This window comes from Barbus barbus (genome assembly GCF_936440315.1).
Source record: "Barbus barbus genome assembly, chromosome: 25".
In the NCBI taxonomy this organism is placed as follows: Eukaryota; Metazoa; Chordata; class Actinopteri; order Cypriniformes; family Cyprinidae; genus Barbus; species Barbus barbus.
Window position 1 is genome coordinate 10,994,099 of NC_136753.1, and position 20,790 is coordinate 11,014,888.

At 38.3% G+C, this 20,790-nt stretch overlaps 1 protein-coding gene across 6 annotated transcripts in view; it reads left to right on the plus strand.

Moving 5' to 3' along the window:
• Positions 1 to 20,790, plus strand: part of LOC306844453 (centrosomal protein of 95 kDa-like) — a 142,169-nt gene that overhangs the window by 60,366 nt on the left and 61,013 nt on the right. For all 6 annotated transcript variants that reach the window (XM_079376599.1, XM_079376600.1, XM_079376596.1 and 3 more), the window contains exons 9-14: positions 1,188 to 1,255; positions 1,584 to 1,732; positions 10,838 to 10,952; positions 11,886 to 11,985; positions 12,068 to 12,204; positions 13,800 to 13,926. In XM_079376599.1, the coding sequence (XP_079232725.1) occupies positions 1,188 to 1,255; positions 1,584 to 1,732; positions 10,838 to 10,952; positions 11,886 to 11,985; positions 12,068 to 12,204; positions 13,800 to 13,926 (696 nt within the window). The remainder of the gene's footprint in view (positions 1 to 1,187; positions 1,256 to 1,583; positions 1,733 to 10,837; positions 10,953 to 11,885; positions 11,986 to 12,067; positions 12,205 to 13,799; positions 13,927 to 20,790) is intronic.

The window sequence follows — 20,790 nt, forward strand, 5'->3', positions numbered from 1 at the left end:
CTAATCATGACTCGCAGCCGCTAGAGGACTTCCTCAGCGTGGATTTCCCTCAATATTAAACTCCAAGTTTAGACTCCTTGTGTGGGAAAATCTATGGTACAGCATTTGGTTTAAACCTATGCTTGTATCCATCGCCACCTGTAAGCTCTTTCAGTAGCTGTGGTCACCATATCAGTATTTTATTTTCCGAGTTGTCTATTTTGAGTTGTGGTAAAAATAGCTTCAGTTAGCACTAGCAGCTCACCGAGTGCAACCATTTTACGTCATCAGAATAATGGCGCCCCCCACAGTTCAAAACATGTATAAAACGATGCAATTTATTTTTTTATTTTTTTTTAAATAACATAAATCTTTGATGGGTTTTCTACTACATATTTCAGTAAGAGACATCATTTACGTTATATTAAGCCATACAAGTCTTAATACCCAGGGATCCCTTTAAGGCAGACTTAATTTTTTCAATATACAGAAAAGACAACAAATCTTCTAACCATGAAAAAGTGGGAGGAGAATTAGAAGACTTCCAGTGTAGTAAAATTCATCTGCGAGCTATCAATGAGGCAAAAGCAAGAACATTAACATACTTTGTGTATTTATTCAAATCCAATGGGAGACCAAAAATAGCAATTAGGGGGTATGGTTCAAGGGAAATATTAAACTTTAGAAATATATAAATATATAAGAAGAAATTGCTCCTGGTCTGTATTTTAACATAAATACTTTGATTGAAAAAGAAGAAAAAAATCAATAGGGAAAATTACTCCGTACCATAAAAATATCTTAAAATACAAAAGCAGAAAAAAAATTATTGAACAAAAACCTATTACACTGATTTGATTGAAAATACAAAAAAGTTGTATTTCAAATCTTCTGTCACTTTTGACCACAAAGGAGCCGGGTGTGACCCCTAAATGAAGAGGGAGAGATGGTTAAAATATATTAAAACAGTTATTTTTAATATATTTAATATTATTTTACATTGTAAAAATATTACATAATATTGCTGTTTTTTTACTATGTCTTTGATCAAATAAATGCAGCCCCGGTGAGCACAAGATACTTCTTGTATGTAATACAAGTTTTTTATTTTTTATTTTTCTTTGTTAAAATTTGTTAAATTATTCATTATTAATTCATCATCAGATGTTTAAATGGAATAGACATCATAATTTTGTGTTTTTCTCTAGATGAAACTGAGAAGTTTGAATTCTGTCAGAGGGGAGTGAATTCAGAAGACTATGAGCATCAGGGAAAGGTTGGCCACACACCACTCTTTACTTTGAGTATTTCAACAGCATTGTCCTCCTGAAACAATGTACTAAAAATACATCAGATAAATATGTAGGATGGCATGTTGTGGTCACAGTGTTTTACTCTCAACTTTTCTGCATTCAGTTGGCCTGTTGGAATTTAAAATGAAAGGTACATGTCAGTCAGTTTGAGGTTGTTACTTCTTGTAACATATTTATGTAGTACATTTTATCCAGAAAAACTATCTTTTAACTTATAATTGCTAATTTGTTATTGTTCACTCTTGCAAGTGCCACATTCATTGATTTGTTCTCTGTCTTCGCTGGGCTCAGGTGGACGTCACAGTTCCAAGGCAGACTCTGTCCTGTACCCAGCCAGACAGATACAGAGAGGTAAAGGAAAAAGAAGAGCGAGAAGAAGAGCAAACTAACAGATCACCAGGAATTTATGTTATCCAAAGAGACAGAAGACAAGTTGCTGGGTAAGAAATGCAATCATGTATAAAAAATAGATGAGTGGGAAAAAGAGACAACACGCACATAAACGGTTAAATAGATTAAATTATTTTACACTTGATTACATTTCTGTACCTGAAAACTAATAAAAAGTAAAAAAAATAAAAAAAACAGCACCTGGGTAAAAATATAAAAAATAACCCAACAGGCTGAACCCAGCATTTGGGTTAAAAAAATAACCCAGCATTTTTTTTAGATTGTACATTTCTCATTTATTTGGTTCCACCGTATTTACTGATCTTCAGTTTTCTATGCCTAAACTTTGTTATTTGTTAGCATGGTGTATTTTTTTTTAATTTTTTTTATAAAAGTTGTGTTCTATGTTGTATTTTGTTGTTGCTTGAATCGAATTCAAGCATTTGATGCCGAATTGTTGCTAATTTGAAAGTAAAATGCGCACGGCGCTTTTAAGCTATTTAAAAGCGAAGGAAAGTGAGGAAAAGAAAGAGGGAAAACTAAGAGGGAAATCAAGGAACTTTGCCGCAGTACCAGGGGTGGAGCAGGCGTAATGATATTACGCAGAGCCTGGAAGTAGTCCCCAGCTATATAACTAATTACCTAGCTGGGGACTACTTTCAGGTATAGATCTTCCCCAGGTGATGTTAATCCAAATCATGCTATTACTCTTTTCATTTCACCCAGAGTAAATGGAACATCCAAAACACTGTTTGACTTGTGCCTTCTCTCCAGAACTCCAGGATGAGCTGCTCTAGTCTTCTTTCTCTCTTATTGTGCTTTTCCACTGCATGGTACAGCACGGTACGGTTCAGTAGAGCTTACTTTTGGGGGGTTTTCCACTGGGAACAGTACCTGGTACTTTTTTTAGTACCACCCCGGCCGAGGTTCCAAGCGAGCCGTACCGTTACCAAAACATGACGTGTAAACTCTAGTGATCATTGATTGGCCGGAGAAAATCGTCACTGCCAGCGTCATTGAACTTTCGGAACGAGACACAAAATTTCCGCTAGATTTAAATCGGCACAGCCAGCGAAGGACCGAAAGCAACTGTTTTGAATGAGCGCACCTTTTTTAAACAACCAAAAAATGGCTGTGTTGCTCTGTTGAGGAAGTACAGATGATCCTCTCATTGATAGCTGAGGAGCAGATCCAGCGAGAGCGTGATGGAGCGACGCGGAATTAAAATGTTTTTCAGGAGTCATGGCAGTAGAGGCGGCGCAACTATAATGACACGTGAAGAATCCCGCCCACTCTAAAGCAGTACTAAACTTCAGTGGAAACGCAAATCGAGCCGAAGTGAGCCATGTCGTGCCGTTCTGAACCGTGTCGAGCCGAGTAGTACCACGCAGTGGAAAAGCGCCATTAGCCTCCTCAGACAGGTTATGAGAACTATGAATTTTAACCAGTTCTTTCGGAATCATTTCTGCCTTCGCCTCATCCGAAATTGCTACCTCATCATCTTTCTTTAATACTGAATACTGGTATTCCTTTCTAATTCCTCTCATACTCTTGATCATTCCCCATACATCCGCAACCGGTGTTACTCTTCCTATTTTATTACAAAAACTTTGCCAACTATGCCCCTTTGCATAGTTTAACTTTAGCTTGTGCTTTCTTATATACAATTAAATTCTGAAAACTATGAGTTCTTCTTAATACTCTTAAGAGCTTTATTCCTCACTTTCACTGCTCTAGCACAATCATCTGTCCACCAAGGGACTGCTTTCCTTTCCTTTACTTTTAGAAATGGACTGATTCGCAGCTTCTATTAAAGTTATTTTAATATTTTCCTCAACCTCCTCAATATCTTCATTTAAGTCTATTTTACACATCTCCTTTTCACAAATATATGTAAATAATTCCCATTTTGCACTACTAAATAGTGTTGTCACGATACTGGAATTTCTAACTTCGATACGATACCTTGAAAAATATCGATATTCATTACCATTTTCGATACCACAGAGAAAAAAAACTGTCACAATATTAAGGGGGTAATTTTTTTAATTTAAAGATAAATGTAACAAGTCGAGAACATGCGGTATATTTTACATGAACAAAAAAATGTCTTGAGGTACTGCATTTGTTGATTTATTTATTAATCTTTTATTAATCTTAGTTAAATGTTAATTGAAACTAACGTTTACTAATACATGTACTAATTAAAATCCAAAGTTCTATTTGTTGATATTCTCATTTGCTTCATAACCAAAATATTTCCAGATATAGGGCCCTATGAAATCCGTTTTATTTTTCCCCAAATTCCGTTTAATTTTTTTCTACATTCAATTTTTTCCGTTTGAATTTTTCTGGACTCTTTTTTTTTTTTTTTTTTTATGGTCAAATTAAATGCTATTAATCTAAAAGCATGTCTAATTCATTAAAATCATGAAAATTATACAATTTAACATTTAATTTATTAAAAGTGTAACAACAATGACACGTTTAGGGCCGTATGAAATGTTTTATTTTTTTCTCACCTTATGTTTTATTGTTACCAAATTCTGTGTTTTAGCATGTCTATTATTTGAATGCATACAAACAATTTTTATTTATTCTTACAGTAGCCTTATGAAATGTGTTTTCCCCCTCAGAAATTCTGTGTTGTGTATTTAAATTTTACTGGATATCAGATGAAGGCATAAAACAATTTTAATTAATTTATATTTGAATTAATGAAAATTAAACATTTAAATTTTTGGCAAATGAAGGGGATTTACTATTAAAATTTAAATATTTTGTGATTATTTCTTTTAAAAAAATGAACAGCAGTAGTAAGTAGTAGTATTATGTACATTCTACTAAATAATAGTAATATAGCCTATTTCTGGCACACGGTCTTTAATAGTTTATAAGTTAAACAGAACTTTTATTTTGACTGGTTGCCGTGTGTGTGTATGATCTGACGCTAGTTTTACTCAAATTAAATGGTAAAATGCTCGTAAAGTGCCTTTCAGATCAGTTCTGGAGATATTGTTGATGTATTTATGTCCTCATTGAGACGGCAGATGCTGAAATCACCGCGAGCGCCACAAACAAAACCGCACGTGCAGCACATTCGCACAGAGATGCGCAGAACATGCAGGATTAATATTTAAATCAACTTTTGCAGCTTAATATTTACAGATACTAGTCCATATCGCTATTTGATTTAAGTGTAATGCCCTACTTTTGATTAATTCATCCAAACTTTGACAAATTCTGTGACATTCCGCATTAAACTGTAAATTCCGTTTTTATGACTGGATTCCGCGATTCCGTGCGCGTTCTCTGCATCGCGGAGGTCATAGATCTCTACAGATAGCGCTCCTGCTGTGTTCTTTAACAACCAGAGCAGTCATCTTTCTATTCACTTCACTTTTGCTATTTAACCAGAGCGAAGGAGACGAGTGCGGTCACGTGTGGTGCTTGTCCACGCGCCTTTGGAGAGAAGTGAAAGTGACAGCTCGGCTAGTATCGGTGTATCGATACTTCGGGAAATTAATATTGGTACCGTTCAGATATTTCAGTATCGATATTTATCGAAATATGGATATTTTTGACAACACTACTACTAAATATCCACCTCCCCATCATTTCACCTTTCCTTTTATTGTTTTCCAATGCTAGTTGACAGAACACTGGAAAATGATCACTACCTGTGGTGTCTTCTAACATATCCCACTCACATCTTCCACCTAAATTTCTAGACGCTAATGTTAAATCGAATACTGTATGTGTTCCCAGTGCACACATCTATTCTAGTCCCTCTCCCATCATTTAAACAAACCATTTGTTTTCCCTGTAATAGCTCTTCTATGACCTCCCCATTTGTATCTGTTCTAACTCCTCCCCATAAAGTGCTATGTGCATTAAAATCCCAGCAAACCAACTATTACTCTAGTACTATCCATCCCATCAATTTGTATTAAATTATCTAAACATAATCTCCTACTATACTACTATATTACTACTACTTTACTATATTACTATCTACTTCATTATAAAAATTTATAATTACAAACTTTCCCTCACCTGTCCATATCTACAACAACATAATCTTGCTCACTTCCTATACTCACCTCTCTAAATGCAATATCTTCCTGAATAAATGTAGCACACCCACCTCCAATTCCCTCCTCACTATCACCTCTAATAGATGAATAACCAACTATTCTAAAATCTAAGTTTAGTTTCAACCATGTTTCCTATACACAAATGACATCTGGCTTGATTGGCAACTCATCTATAAACTTTTTAATTTCTTGTCCATTGGCCAATAAGCTTCTCACATTCCATTGCAGACAGAGAACCATTATCAGCTCTATCAAGTTCCTGACTGTTCCTGACTTGTTTGAATACTGAGATCATTTCTAACCTCCTCCCATGTCATTCCTCTGATATCTAGAGGATGGACTGCTGCCTTTACAATAATTTGCATTCTCTCTGTTTTAGACTTGATCCCCATTGTAGCATTGAGTACTCCTGCTATGAATGTGACTAGCTTCTTCATGTCAACCATCACCTTCTCTTTACTTGCCTGATCTGAATCCTTATTGAGTTGTTTTCCTGTACTACTACGTTCTCCATTTCCTCCTCTCTGGTTTACTATCCTCACAGCCTCTGCATACGTCATCTTACCATGAATCCTCACTTGTTGCATTTCTTTTTCCCTTTTTAGTACTTCACAGCCACCATAAGCCACACTGTGATTTCCACCACAATTACAACATCTGGGTTGCTCCTTGTGACCACACTGCTCTTAGTCATGTTCTTCTCCACATCTAGCACATCTTCTTCTACCTTTGCAAGTTTTGGCTGTATGACCAAATCTTTGAAAGTTATAACATCTAATTGGTGTTGGTACATATTCTCTAACATTATAACTCATAAAACGCAGAGTTACTTTTTTGGCAAGCACTTCATCTTCAAATATAACCAAAATAAATTCACTGTCTAGCCTTACTCCCTCACAATTTATCTGCATCCTCCAAACACCCTTTACACTTCCTCCCTTTAAAAATTTGCCTTGATTTCGTCCATAGTGACGCTGACTGGAGCTCCCCAGATCACTCCTTTACACCCTTTAGTTCCTCTTTCAATATAATTTGTACTTTGTTCCTCGCTTCTACAGTCAATCAACAAATTGCCATCTCTCAACACCTTTGCCATATGAATATCACGAGCCTGATTTTTTAAAACCGTTATTAACTTTACCGGACTCATTGACAAAATTCCCTTTTCCTCCGCAAATCTCAATATGATTTTGAAGTCATTTTCTGCCTGCTCTCTTTCTTCGTTTCCTTCTCCATCACCTCTACTAACATTACCTCTTATTTTCTTCGACCTAGCTCCTGCTAAATCATCTCCTCTCTTCTCCTTTACTCTCACACTTCCTTGGCTTATATCCATACTATCCTCAATATCTATTATATCAGAATCTCCCCAGTTCTGGTCCATTCACAGTATAGTTGTGCCGACCCGCCACAACTTTCTTCCATTCATTATTCTTTCTTATTTTAGTAAAGCCTCTTTTCCGACTGCCAACAGACAATCGTGTTTTTATCTCAGGATCATCTGACAGATCACATTGCTTGATTTGATGACCCGATAACATTTTCACCATACAAGAAAACTAAACTAATAGTGGCATCCTCCCGCTCGCGTGCAACACACCACTCACGTTGCCTGCCGCGCGGTACCACCTACTTGACTTGCGCTCTGTCATTCAACTCGCGCATGCGCTGTTGTACGCGCACCATCCGCGCGGTCTCAAAAAAACTGTCTGCGCACAGTCGGGGTGCGCGGCTGTTCGCTAGCCCTCCTGATGACGAAAATGACAGTGCGGACGGCTGAGGTATACTTTGGCCTTGAGTGACTTAGGAGTCCTTCACTACTCCCAACCTTTCACAGATTTAGGAGCTAGTTTCAGTGCTAAAACACTTTGTGAAATACTCTTAGAGCAAAAATTTAGGAGTCCTACAATTAGCATTGACACGCCTATTATTTTTAAGATTTTCTCCTATATTGGCGAGTTATGAGCTACTTTTAGCCTTATGATGTTTTGTGAATACAGGCCCTGGTGCACACAGGAACTTTTCTGGAGCAGGACATCGCTGAGGAAGGGGCCTTCTGGAAGCAACGACAGGCTTAGAGAAACTCCAGAAAAGGGTGCCCTGATAAGTTTCTTCCCTTGACTGAAACTTTGCGTAACCAGCCTTGTGAAACCATTGTGGATACACGCAGCTCATACTCATTAATCCAGAAGTCACTGTGGAGAAGATGGAAGGATGAGGCCGAGTCTTGGCAGTCCATTTGGGGACAGACATTTGCCCTGGCCAACGGCCATGTCCAGAGGGCATTAAGTGAAGTAACTCAGGAGTATACCCTGCAAGGATGCACAAACCCATTGTGACTGTTCATCATGAGAGATGAGGACTCAGCTTTTCTGCTCATTTTAGGCCTTGAGTTCTTTGTGTCATGCAGAGTCAAGTTGGTTTTTGACACCTCCACATATTCATTGCCTGGACAGAAGATAAATATTACACTAGAGCCCTGCACGGGACTGTTTTCTTAAACCCGCACCCGCAAAATTTCTGACCAAGACCGCCCGCTCCCACAACCTGCATGTTCCACTCCCGCCGACGCCCGCAATGTTTGTGTCCACTCCCGCCTACTGTAAAAGTAGCCTACTGCTTGATACACAAGCACCAAATGATTTACTAAACAAACAGTTTAATTGCACACCCAGTTCAAAATTTTCACACGTTAAAAAATAAATACGACCTCACATTGTCAATCACGTTTACACGCTGCCTCTGAAACTTTCGTCAGTCATAAAAAAATTTGCATCAGCTTTGATTTCTGCGTTTTCGCATCCGTAGCATGCATTTTGATAGGAATATGAAAAAAAACTGAAAAACGCACGCGAAAATTTTGGACCAAATGTTAACAAACAGTTTAAGTAGGCTAAATAAGCCAAAGCAAAATGTTAAATAACTTTAACTTAAGTACATAGAACTTAGAAAATAGGTATGCCATCTCAGGGCAGAGGTACAGATTCATGTCCTAGTGCATGCAACTTAAGTTTAACTCTTTCCCTTTTTTTCCAGTGACAATTGAGAATTGTTTCCGGATGTCTGACTTGCCTTGCCTTGCTATTGTCAAGTAAACAGCTGCTTTAATTTTCTTCTCAATTTAATGTGTTGACTCCATTTCTATTACACACCAAATCTCACTGTTCCCTACGGGTCCCCCGCAAAATTTTCTGACCGCCCGCAGCAAAGGTAAATCCGCTCGCTCCCGCGAGATTTGCGTTGGGTTCCGCGGGAGCCCAAACCAATGCAGCCCTCTACATTACACCCTTTCGTTTGCTATGACCAGACAGGCATTAAGACCCAGGGGAGGTGTTGTGTCCCAACTAGTGACTGTTGACTCTATCGCACACCAGACATTCTGTACATACATTCTCAAATTAAATGCTGTGATCCAAAACAGTGAATCTAATATCCATTCAGGCAAAAGTTTGCTTCAAGAATGAGACACTGCTGACATGATCTTATCGCTTGAACACCCTGAGCATGTGTGAGCTATTTGTCATATCGGCGTATTTTTTTTTTTAAATCGTCCGATTCTGATAACGTTCCGATGATATCATCCATCCATAGTAAATTGGTAAGAAGATCACTGACTTTTCTAGGACACGTCATTTCAGAGGAAGGGATCAAGGAGGATTCCAAAGTGAATGGTGTTAGTAATTTTTCTACATCCAAAAATGTTAAATAAGTTGAGTCCTGATGGTCAAAAGGGTCATACTTTGTAAGTAATCATCCCAAAAGATCTACAGCAACAATTTCTCCAGTTTGCACATGATAATCCTTTGAGTGGGCATCTTGGGCGCATGAAAACATTGCGTTGACTAACATGGTGTATTGGCCAGAAATTCAACCAGGATGTATGAGATTACTGCAAACAGGGCCAAGTCTGTCAGCAATACCAGCTGCGTATATACAAACTTTCTGGAACCCTTCAATCTACTGCTGTAGAAGAACCTAGATATATGTTTGGCATTGATCTTATGGGTCAGTTTCTAAGGAGCACAAATCTGAACAAGGATTTGCTGGTCACTGTGGATTTCTGTAGCAAGTGGGTTGAGGTGTTCCCTTTGCGGTCACCTAAGACACCTTTGATAACTAACATTCTTATCAAGGAGATCTTTACTCGATGGGGGGTACCTGCCTATTTTGTGTTGGACCGAGGACCACAATTTGCGTCCTAACTTCTGAACGCTACCTGCAGACACTAGGGTGCAATTCAAAAACTGCATACCACCTGCAGACTAACCTGGCAGAAAGGGTGAATAAAACTCTTAAGATCATGATTGCATCATACATCAAGGACAATAATCAGAATTGGGACCAGTGGATCCATGAGTTCAGGTTTACAATCAATTCACCTTGGCAGGAGAGTACAAACTACAAAGTACAAAGTTGAAAGGACCCCTCAAACTATTCCAATATCGTTCACTTGATCCTGACCAGTCTACAAATGAACTTGAGTGTCAGCAATCACTTCTGGAGAGAGTGAAAGAGAATGTTGCAAAAGCCCAGAGCAGACAGCAGACATACTACAACTGGAAGAGACTGGAAGAGATCTTCCAAGAAGGGAAACTTGTCTGTGTTCTTGCTCACCTCTTGTCTCGTGCAGGGGACATAGCCATTTACAGCCAAGCTAGTTCCTAAGTTGCAAGGGCTTGCCAAAGTTTTAAAACAGCTGAATAACATAAACTAAAGAGTTGAGATGTCAACTGAACCCAAGCAGGTTGAGACCAACCATGTAGAAAATTTGAAAAGGATCTACAGCCAGGTCAGGCATTCTTCTGAGAGGGGATGGAGGTGGGCAGTGTGTAGCAGATCCATTAAGCTGTTACCTGACTTCTATGTGATGTGTACATTATTTGATTACTACCTGTACCTGCCATTAAATAGCCATTTAAGCTTATATGACATTAAACTCAAATACAGCCACTCACCGCTGTCACGGCTGCAGTGTGGTTCAGTGAGACAGAAAGACAGCCTAGCAACATCACAAAAAAGGTGCTGTAGTATTTTATGACCTATTTCTCTTTCCTTCAGGCTCAGCGATAGAGAGAGTTCTTTGTCTTGGCGTAACCAGAGGAATAGGGAGGCAGAACAAGAACTACATGATATGTCAGAGAAACTATTTCGTCGTCTGGAGGAACTTGATCTGGTCAGTAACTCAATTTGTGGATGTATCTATATTGATCTTGTGGTGTTTTGTTTGTTTGTTTTTTCCAAACACCAAAGGTGCAACTAAAATAAGCGACGCTATTATGTAATATAAATCGTTGTCATTCTGAGAAAACATGCTTGGTGTCATTCATTTCTTAGTGTCATTCATTCTTAAATTCATCAGTCATTCTGAAAGTAATGGCTATAGATCATTAAATGTTAATTTCATATTTATATATGCCAATAATATTGAATAAAAGTATTTCTTAAGTTGCTTGACAAGATTAAATATATAAGTATTTAAAATGTAGAAACAATTTCATGTGTCTTTTAAGATAACATATAGTATAATATTTCTATAAAGACACAAATTTAGTGTTGTGGTATGAATAATAAAACAAACACTTATGTATTAATCTGCAACTAAGTAATCATTCGGGCAGCACATTCTAATATAACCTGACATCAGCTCAGAAGCACACACAGAATTATTAATTTTTTCTGACTTGCCATCTTTAGTAATAATGACACTTTATTCTATGTTTGTGATGCAGTTTTGGTATATTATAACATGTATGATTAAAGTAATTTTTGCAGGCAACAGCAACATGCAAGCATAGTGAACCAACACATGCTTGTTGACTAGAAGCAGAAAACCAAAAGCTATGTACCATTTGGTTTAATAATATACCTATGATTTATCTATAAAACAAAAATCTATAAAACTATAACTCGGCCTGCCAGTGTATAAAAAGAACACACGTCTCTTTTTTTTGTCTTTTTGTTGTGTGGAAATGTCTCATTTTGTATTACATTTTGCATTACAAAAGCTTGAAACTAAATTAATTTCAGGCTCTAGTATTCTAGTGCTGCTATGCTGCATGTATACTGTAAAATATATATGTTAGTTAAAATTGGCTTTGTGGTACAGATGTTGAAGCGTGCGCTAAGTGAAACTGGGGAGATGTGTGAACCAGAAGAGGAAGATAAACAGTGTCATCATAGCGAAAGCATCATGGAGTGTGTCATAAGTATGTCAAGTATGTCCTCTCCCACCACTGCCAACAAGTGACGGTACACCAGGCAACTAAACAGACTTGTGTTTCTATCCAGGTTCATGTCATTCCAGAGCTCATGCACACTCATTGACCCCCTTCCTTTCACCTGCACAGCACTCTATTCAGCAAGATGCTCTGATCAGAGACTCGTACAATGCCAGTCACAGCCTGCTACAGCACAGAAGCAGCCAGGTACATCCCACACACCACACTTAAATGCATCTGCGTACACTTAAGCATCCATAGCCCAACACCCTGATCATGATGACTGTGTTTTTTATTTTTTTTGTGTGCTGAAGCAGTTAGTGCAGCAGGAGCAAGCAGATATGACCACTGTCGGTCGGAGATGTTTTTCTCTCATTTGTGGAGGATTAAGTTTTTTTATGATGCAAGCAAGAGTTGTTTTGTATTGTGTCCTTAACATATTACAGTGCTTTGTAGTGTATTTGTACTGTATTGAAATTCCTAATTTTGTTCTTCTCTATAATTTAGTTCAAAATGCAGTACTATGCAAAATTACATTAGATGCTCCACTAAAACATTTGCTTTAAGGTGGTAATTTAATTAGTCAGTTTTAAGGCCCTTTCACAAATTCAGATGTCAGATTCCAGAAAAAAGTTTTGTTTGTATGTGTGTTTTTTGAACAAGCCCTTTATTAACCCTCTGGGGTCTGAGGGTGTTTTGAGGGCCTGGAGAACTTTCAACATGCCCTGACATTTGTTCTTTTTTCAGTTGCTTATAAAAATATAAATGGCTAAAGTCTAATAACACTGTAAACAGCACAAACTGGGCTACAATAATATGTTAGCAGCATTTATGTACATGATTGTGTTTTTGAGAAATCAACGTTTATGCGTGGTTAGTGAAAAACTAAAATCACTGAAGTCACTGAAATAAGACCATAAAACACATATATTAAGTGATTCTCACCTGAGAGACAAAGGGCCCTCCCCTAAAGGCTGCTAATGGGCCATCAGTGTGACTGTGACTGAGGCAGGTAAGACAGAGTGTGAGGAGATTGAAAAAATGGGTTTTTAAAATTATTTGTATTTTTACAACACAGTATAATCAAAACATACATAATGAAGGTCAAAAGACACATTATTGTGCACACTGATCTAACCACAGAGATGTGAAGAGACATTTTATTTTTGAGAAACTAATTATTATTGTTTAGCACGATATTAAAATCTATTTTTGAACAGAGTAGGCTATTCATCATAAACATGTTCTAAACATACTTAGACTCGTAGCATTCATCATGTTATTCATTCATAAACTGCTTACTAATGCCTATTAATGTTGGAACAATGCTTTATAAAGGATGAATTGACTATTGACGATTCATAGTGTGCAGTTATTATAAAGTGTTACCGCGAGCTGAAAAGACCAAGCATTATTTTCCTGATGTCTGAAAAAAAGAACATGAAGGAAATTTTACAGCTCATTTACTCAGACTGACATTTTTCGTAGTGCAACTTTGATTTAAAATAATTTGTTTCAGTCTTTTTGAGTGCAGCTTACCTGAACCAGAAGTTCCTACCATAATTTAAAATGCAGTAAGCTCATTAGGAAAGTGGTGACTAACAAATATGGCATTGTGCTTTTTTTATTATAATTTTTTATGATATGTTTTTATTCTGATGGTGAGTGCTGAGTGTCATGATCATTTAAAGCATCTCATTCATTTAAACAAAACCAAAGCTGAAAACCTTAAGAATACTCAGACATACAAATCTAGTTATCACTACTGTTTTATGTTATTACTGTTTTATGTGTCTGCGTAGGAGCTTGAATACCACCAGGCTGTGTGTAGAGAAGCTCCTTCTGTTCACAGATCCTGCACCAAGTCACCTTGTTCTCGATCCTCTGGAACTAAACTCCAACAGACAGCCAGAAGAGAGACACATTCCTGTAAGACAGCAACCAGTGACAGAACACAAACACACACACACACACACACACACACACAAACTGACACATACTGCATGGTTTACAGGGACTCTTCTATAAGGGAAACAGGTAAATTTAGCTCAAGGGGAACTAATTATTATATTTATAGGGAATTTTGACAGAACAAAGTTTTACGGCTGATCAATTGAATTGCCTTAACTAACAACTATGCAACATATATTAATATCCAAAATATAGTGAAAAAACTACTTATTAGTGTGGTAACAAAATAGACAGTTTAAACATTAATTTGTAAGCATTGAACAAAATACATTTTTCTTTAAATACAAACAAGACTTTACTGGACAAATACAGTGCCCTCCATAAGCATTGGAACAGTAAAGACAAAATTGCTCTGTTGGCTGTGGAGACAAGACATTTGCAAATATGATTAAAAGATGAATATGAGACAAAACTACAGAATGTCACACTTTATTATTAGCTGTTTCAACACATACATGTTTTACCAAATAAAAAGAACAGCACTTTTAGTTCATCCCACTCATTGATGTGAGCATAAGTATTGGGACAGTTGAACATAAGGCAGATATAAAAGGTTAAAAGCTATTATTTATTTGCAGATCCCTTGCGCACAATCACAGCAGTGAGTCTGTGACCCATAGACATCACCAGACTCTTGGTCTCATCCTTTGAAATACTTTTCCCAGCCTTTAATGCAGCCAATTCCAATTGTTGCTTGTTTTGGGGAGTTTCTGCCTTTACTCTCCTCTTCAGCTGGTGAAATTTGTACAATCGGATTTAAATCTGGAGATTGACTTGTGCAATCTAAGACTTTCCATTTGTTTGCCCTTTTAAATTCCTTGACTGAACTGGCAGGGTGTTTTGGGTCATTGTCCTGTTGTAATATCAGAATCAGAATGAGCTTTATTCGCCAAGAATGTTTACACATACGAGGAATTTGTGTGAGGAAGAAATGCAGCATGACATGAGGAAAGCGGGGAGAAAAAAAATAATTCACAGACTATGCTCGTATGGGAGTACAGTGTGAGAACAGGAAAAACACCCCAGCAACAAAAAGCACATAGTCAATCACACGACTGCAACAGGGAAGGTAATCCAGTTCCGGCAAGCAGCCATCTGGTCCTGCAGCCATTCTCGGCGCCGGTCGGACCCGCATGTCAGGCTGGCGGTACAAAGCGGCGAAGGCGAGGGATCGGGGGAGGTGAATGCATATCAGTGTATGTGTGTGTGTATGTATGTTTTATTAGGCCTGTAGAGCCGCCACGCTGGCATTCAAATCAAGTTGTCTCAGTCCGCAGAATGTGGTAGTGACACAGCACGTTGCTATGGAGACAGCCTTGATCAGGACCCAGACAGAGTCAACAATCCGCAGGTGTCTGTGAAGGAGGGGAGGAATGCAAGAGTGTCTCACTGCAGTGCTCATCCCGGGGTTGTTTTCCAACAACGACCTTGTCCGAGGCAGTGCTGGCATGAGAGAGCCGAAATAAGATAAGATTGTTTGGTCTTGGGGCGAGTAGCCGTATTCCAATTTTTACGGCAACTCTCTTTGTCCATTCTGGTCTCCAAATCCATCAATTTTTCTTTTCAAATCCGAAAGCTTCTCCGTAATGTTATCCATATTGCGGTTAATAGTTTCAGTCTCAGTGCTGACCGCTCTGCCCACTGCTTCAATCATGACGGGCAGCCTTGTGAGGCTTTTGACAGCTGTACCCGTTTCCTGAATTTTTCGATAACCCAGGGCAAAGCCTAATCCGATCAGCAGAAGACCTGTTATCATGGTTCCGAATAGGTACATATCTTCAATGTCCTCCACGGAAAGAGCCGCCAGACACACGACCCGCCACCTTTCCCATGCGTCCATCGTATATCCAGCTGCGAAAGTTCCGCTGGGACAATCAGGTTCCCCCGAACTCGTTGAGAAAATTGTGTCAATTGCGTTGAGAGACCAGTTGATTTTCCAGTTCGGAGAGCAGTGCAGAGAGAGTCTCTCAGGTATTAGACAATAGACGAGACGAGAGAGCAAAGCAGGGAAGAGAAGGTAAGGGGAGGAGAGGGAGAGAAAAAATGCGACCGCCTTCGTTGAGAGCCAAACGAGAGCACTTCCTAATATGAAGCACTTCCCAATGAATCTGGTGGCATTTTCTTGAATATTGGTAGGCAAGATGGTTTTGTACCCTTCCAAATTCATTCTGCTACTGTCATCATACATTAAGTCATCAGTAAAGTTGAGAGAGCCTGTTCCAGAGACAACCATGCATGCCCATGCATGACACCACCTCCACTATGCTTTACAGATGAGGCTGTATGCTTGGGATCATTTGCAGTTCCCTTTTTTCTCTCCACATTTTTGCTTTCCCATCACTTAGATAAAGGATCATCTTTGTCTCATCGGTCCATAAACACAGTTCCAAAACTCTTCTGGCTCACCTTTTTGCTTTTTTTTTGGATGCAACTCTAAAAGTGCTGATCTTCCTAGCTGGTAAAACATCTATGTGTTGAATCACCCAATAATAAAAAATGATATTCTGTAGTTTTGTCTCATATTCATCTTTTAATCATATTTTGTAAATGTCTTGACTCCACAGCCAACAGAGTAATTTTGACTTTACTGTTCCAATACTTTTGGAGGGCACTGTATATGCAAATCCTAAGACCTTAAATGATTCCTTAAGCAATTTTTGTTTAACCCTAGCATTGACGTTTCAATGAAGCTATGAAATTTTATATTAAATGCACCAGTTCAGCTGATTCTTCATTAATTCGCTGATGGTCTGGTAGCGTCTTAGGAAGACGACTACAATAAGCATTTGCTGAAAAATAGATGAGGAGTCTCATAGGCTGGTTAAGGTTTGAGGCGGTCAAAGATGAAGTCAGAGACACAGCTTTGTGGCAAAATTTAACTTAAACAAGACTTTCAATGAAAAAGAAAATAAATTACATAAAAGAAAGAAAAGAAAAGAAGTGTGTGACAAGACTAGAATGCTTATCTCCTCCTCAAACAAGTCAAAAAGTTAATCCAATGTGGATTAATCTAACAGTCTATCACACAGCAGAAATAAAGGCGACAGCAGCAATCAGTGCATACCACTAATAAGTCTGCATGTTCTGCATGCCTCTGTGTGAATGAATGGCATGGTTTAAGAATTTGTTTTAGAAGGGTAGAAGGAGTTATGAAATTTTACCACAGGACGTCTGTAATATTAATGGCCAATTCTCATGGGAGGAGAAATCTCAGTAAAACTACTAAAAGCGGGAGGGGTAACTCGATTTACACATCACCATCACGTTCCTGTCGTCATGCCCATGCCACATTACTTCCTGTGCGCACTATGTACTACCACCTAGAATGCAACTGAATGCTTCTTCAAGCACCTCCATACTTGAAAAACTGTAGAAAATTACTTTTAAAAAGGAAATGATGGAATATTTACATGCATATTTACAGCTGGTCTATTCGCACAGGATTAGCATAGCCTGAGGTAATTTTTCTGGACCTTTTTACTGAAGGTAAAAGTCGCCGTAATCTTTACTGACATTGTCCGTAATAATTACTGATATGGCACATTTGGACTGGACTAAAACCACTGAAAATCTCTGGTAATAATTACTTAACTCCACCTCTCCATGTAAAACTAATCCCATCAGAATAGAGCTAAATACACAATAAAACTGACAGTAAAACTGAAAGACCTTCACTGCAGCCCATCAAAATAAAAGTCCATTTAACCAGTCTCATCTCCCATTCCCTTTAAAAGCCAGTTGCGCTTGCACCATGGCGGATTCATTATTTACATGGCGGAATTTGCAAGAGCAAAAATGGATCTGAAAATGGATCTGCTCGTGCGTGAGGTTAAAGTACACAATAATAATGTGTATAGTAAGCAGAGTGTATGCGTGTTGTGCACCCACCTATAGGCGCATATTACTAATGCGTCCTTTAAATAAATAAAAAAACTAATCATTTTCAGTTCAAATAGGAACGCACCAACAATGCGCCTGAACACACCTCATTTTCAGACCAGCACATCCATGCTATTTAAACAACGTGGCGCTGGACGTGAAAAGGATTACTGCGTCGGGCTGAAACTATCAAAAAAACATTTGCGACGCGAGCCTGGCGTTGCATTGCACTGGGTGAGCCACAAAAGTGTGATATAAAAACATAGAATCACACACAGACGCAAACACACACACCTGTGAACCACTGTGTCTGTAACACAGAGCAAAGTTTTGAGAATATGTGAAATCTATTAAATAATTCAGTCATAATGCAGAAAAAGCTAACAGCAGTGAAGGGTTGACACTAAAACATCAAGACTGCGAAATAAACACCCATTATCTCTCTCTCACACACACACACACACACATACACAATCTGCAACGATGCATAGGCTAGTATGTATGTATGTTGTAGTTGTAGTATCAGCTTACAAATTATATTATTTTAATCCCGAAATTCACTTAATGCTGTTTTGCTCTTTGTTTTGCCAAAAGTCCCTGATCTTTTTGAAGATAGACCATTCACTTCACACATAAAATGTTTTATGCATTTTTATTTGTTCTTCAAGTAGGCTGCTAGAAATCCAACTGTCTGATGAAAATCAGTCTGCGCTGCTGGCTGTGGTAGATTACCGCTCACCTTAAGTAATGTTTCGGATATTTAAATAAATAGCCAGATCGCAAACAGATTCAATCACTCACTCAGTCTTTGATTTTATTAATACAGTTGTCTGATTGATTTTATAGTCTCAAGCATTCAGAAATCAAGCAAAAGAAAATTAAGCTATTTTACTACGATAAAACCATGGTTAATTTTTTTTTTTAAGAATTTATAGGGGCTGTGCCATTTCTATCGCAAAAAGGTGGCCAAAAATTAAAGATTATGTAGATATTTGAATTAAATGTTCAGTCAATATTAAACAAGGACTTGATCGTCCTGTAACGTGTAACAGCAGCAATTACCAGGCCTTTGGCTCCCTTTGCAGGCATTTTTAATAATACAGTATGTGATGTACATCAATTGTTTATTTTGTATTACATTATGTATTTTAACAGTTACTCAATAAAACCATATAATTATTAATTAATCATTATTGCCTCATTGTTTTTATATAATGCATTTTAAGTAATTTTAAAGGCTGTTGTTCACTTAGGTCTGTTTTTATAACCACAAAAAAAATTATCTTAATACTTGTTAACAAAACCATAGTTAATTTGTAGTTACCATGCCTACAAGAACAGTGATTTTTGGTTTTATTCGTAGTAAAACCATGACTAATTTTCATAAGGGAACATGGAAACTCAGAGAGAATATTAGATGCGTTGGCGGTGATGAGATTATTACAGACAGTGATTCATCTTCATATTTTTTTTTAAATGTTTTCTTGATGCCCGATTGCTGATGTCTTTTCACGGGCATGGTTGTACATCAGTTATGATCATCTGCATTCAGTGCGAGCGGGCGAGGATGCAGGAATGGCGTGTCACGTGTGCTTATACAGTGGGGAAATGTTTTTTTTTTTTTAATCCCCTGCTGATTTTGTACGTTTGCCCACTGACAAAGAAATTAGCAGCCTATAATTTTAATGGTAGGTTTATTTGAACAGTGCGAGACAGAATAACAACAAAAGAATCCAAAATAACACATTTCAAAAAAGTTATAAGTTAAAAGTTAAATTGATTTGCATTTTAATGAGTGAAATAAGTATTTGATCCCCTTACAATCAGCAAGGTTTCTGGCTCCCATTTCTCTTAAAGGGAGTGCTCCTAATTTCAGTTTGTTACCTGTATAAAAGACACCTGTCCACAGAAGCAATCAATCAAGCAGATTCCAAACTCTCCACCATGGCCAAGACCAAAGAGCTGTCCAAGGATGTCAGGGACAAGATTGTAGACCTACACAAGGCTGGAACGGGCTACAAGACCATCGGCAAGCAGCTTGCTGAGAAGGTAACAACAATTATTCACAAATGGAAGAAACACAAAATAACTGTCAAGCTCCCTCAGTCTGGGGCTCCATGCAAGATCTCACCTCGTGAAGTTTCAGTGATCATGAGAACGGTGAGGAATCAGCCCAGAGCTACATGGGAGGATTTTGTCAATGATCTCAAGGCAGCTGGGACCGTAGTCACCAAGAAAACAATTAGTAACACACTACGCCATGAAGGACTGAAATCCGCAAGGTCCCCCTGCTCAAGAAAGCACATGTACAGGCCTGTCTGAAGTTTGCCAATGAACATCTGAATGATTCAAGAGGAGAACTAGGTGAAAGTGTTGTGGTCAGATGAGACCAAAATCGAGCTCTTTGGCATCAACTCAACTCGCTGTCTTTGGAGGAGGAGGAATGCTGCCTATAACCCCAAGAACACCATCCCCACCATCAAACATGGAGGTGGAAACATTATAGTTTGGGGGTGTTTTTCTGCTAAGGGGACAGGACAACTGCACCGCATTAAAGGAACGATGGACGGGGCCATGTACCGCCAGGGCATTATTCAGCATGACAAAGACCCAAAACATACAGCCAAGGCAACAAAGGAGTAGCTCAAGAAGAAGTACATTAAAGGTGGGGTAAGTGATTTCTGATAGCCAATGTTGATATTTGAAATCACCAAAACAAACATGCCCCTACTCCAAAAGGGTCTCGCCTATATTTTGATAGCTCCGCCTCACACATACGTACGCATCCAAGGCAACGATTAGTTCTGTGAAACAAAGCAAAACCAATGTTACTCACCTATCGAGAAGAAACAAAGCAACCTCGGCGTCCGATCGCAGGCTTTCCCACTCCTTGAGTTCTCTACAGCGCTGGAAAGCTGATCCGATATTTACACAGGTCCTACT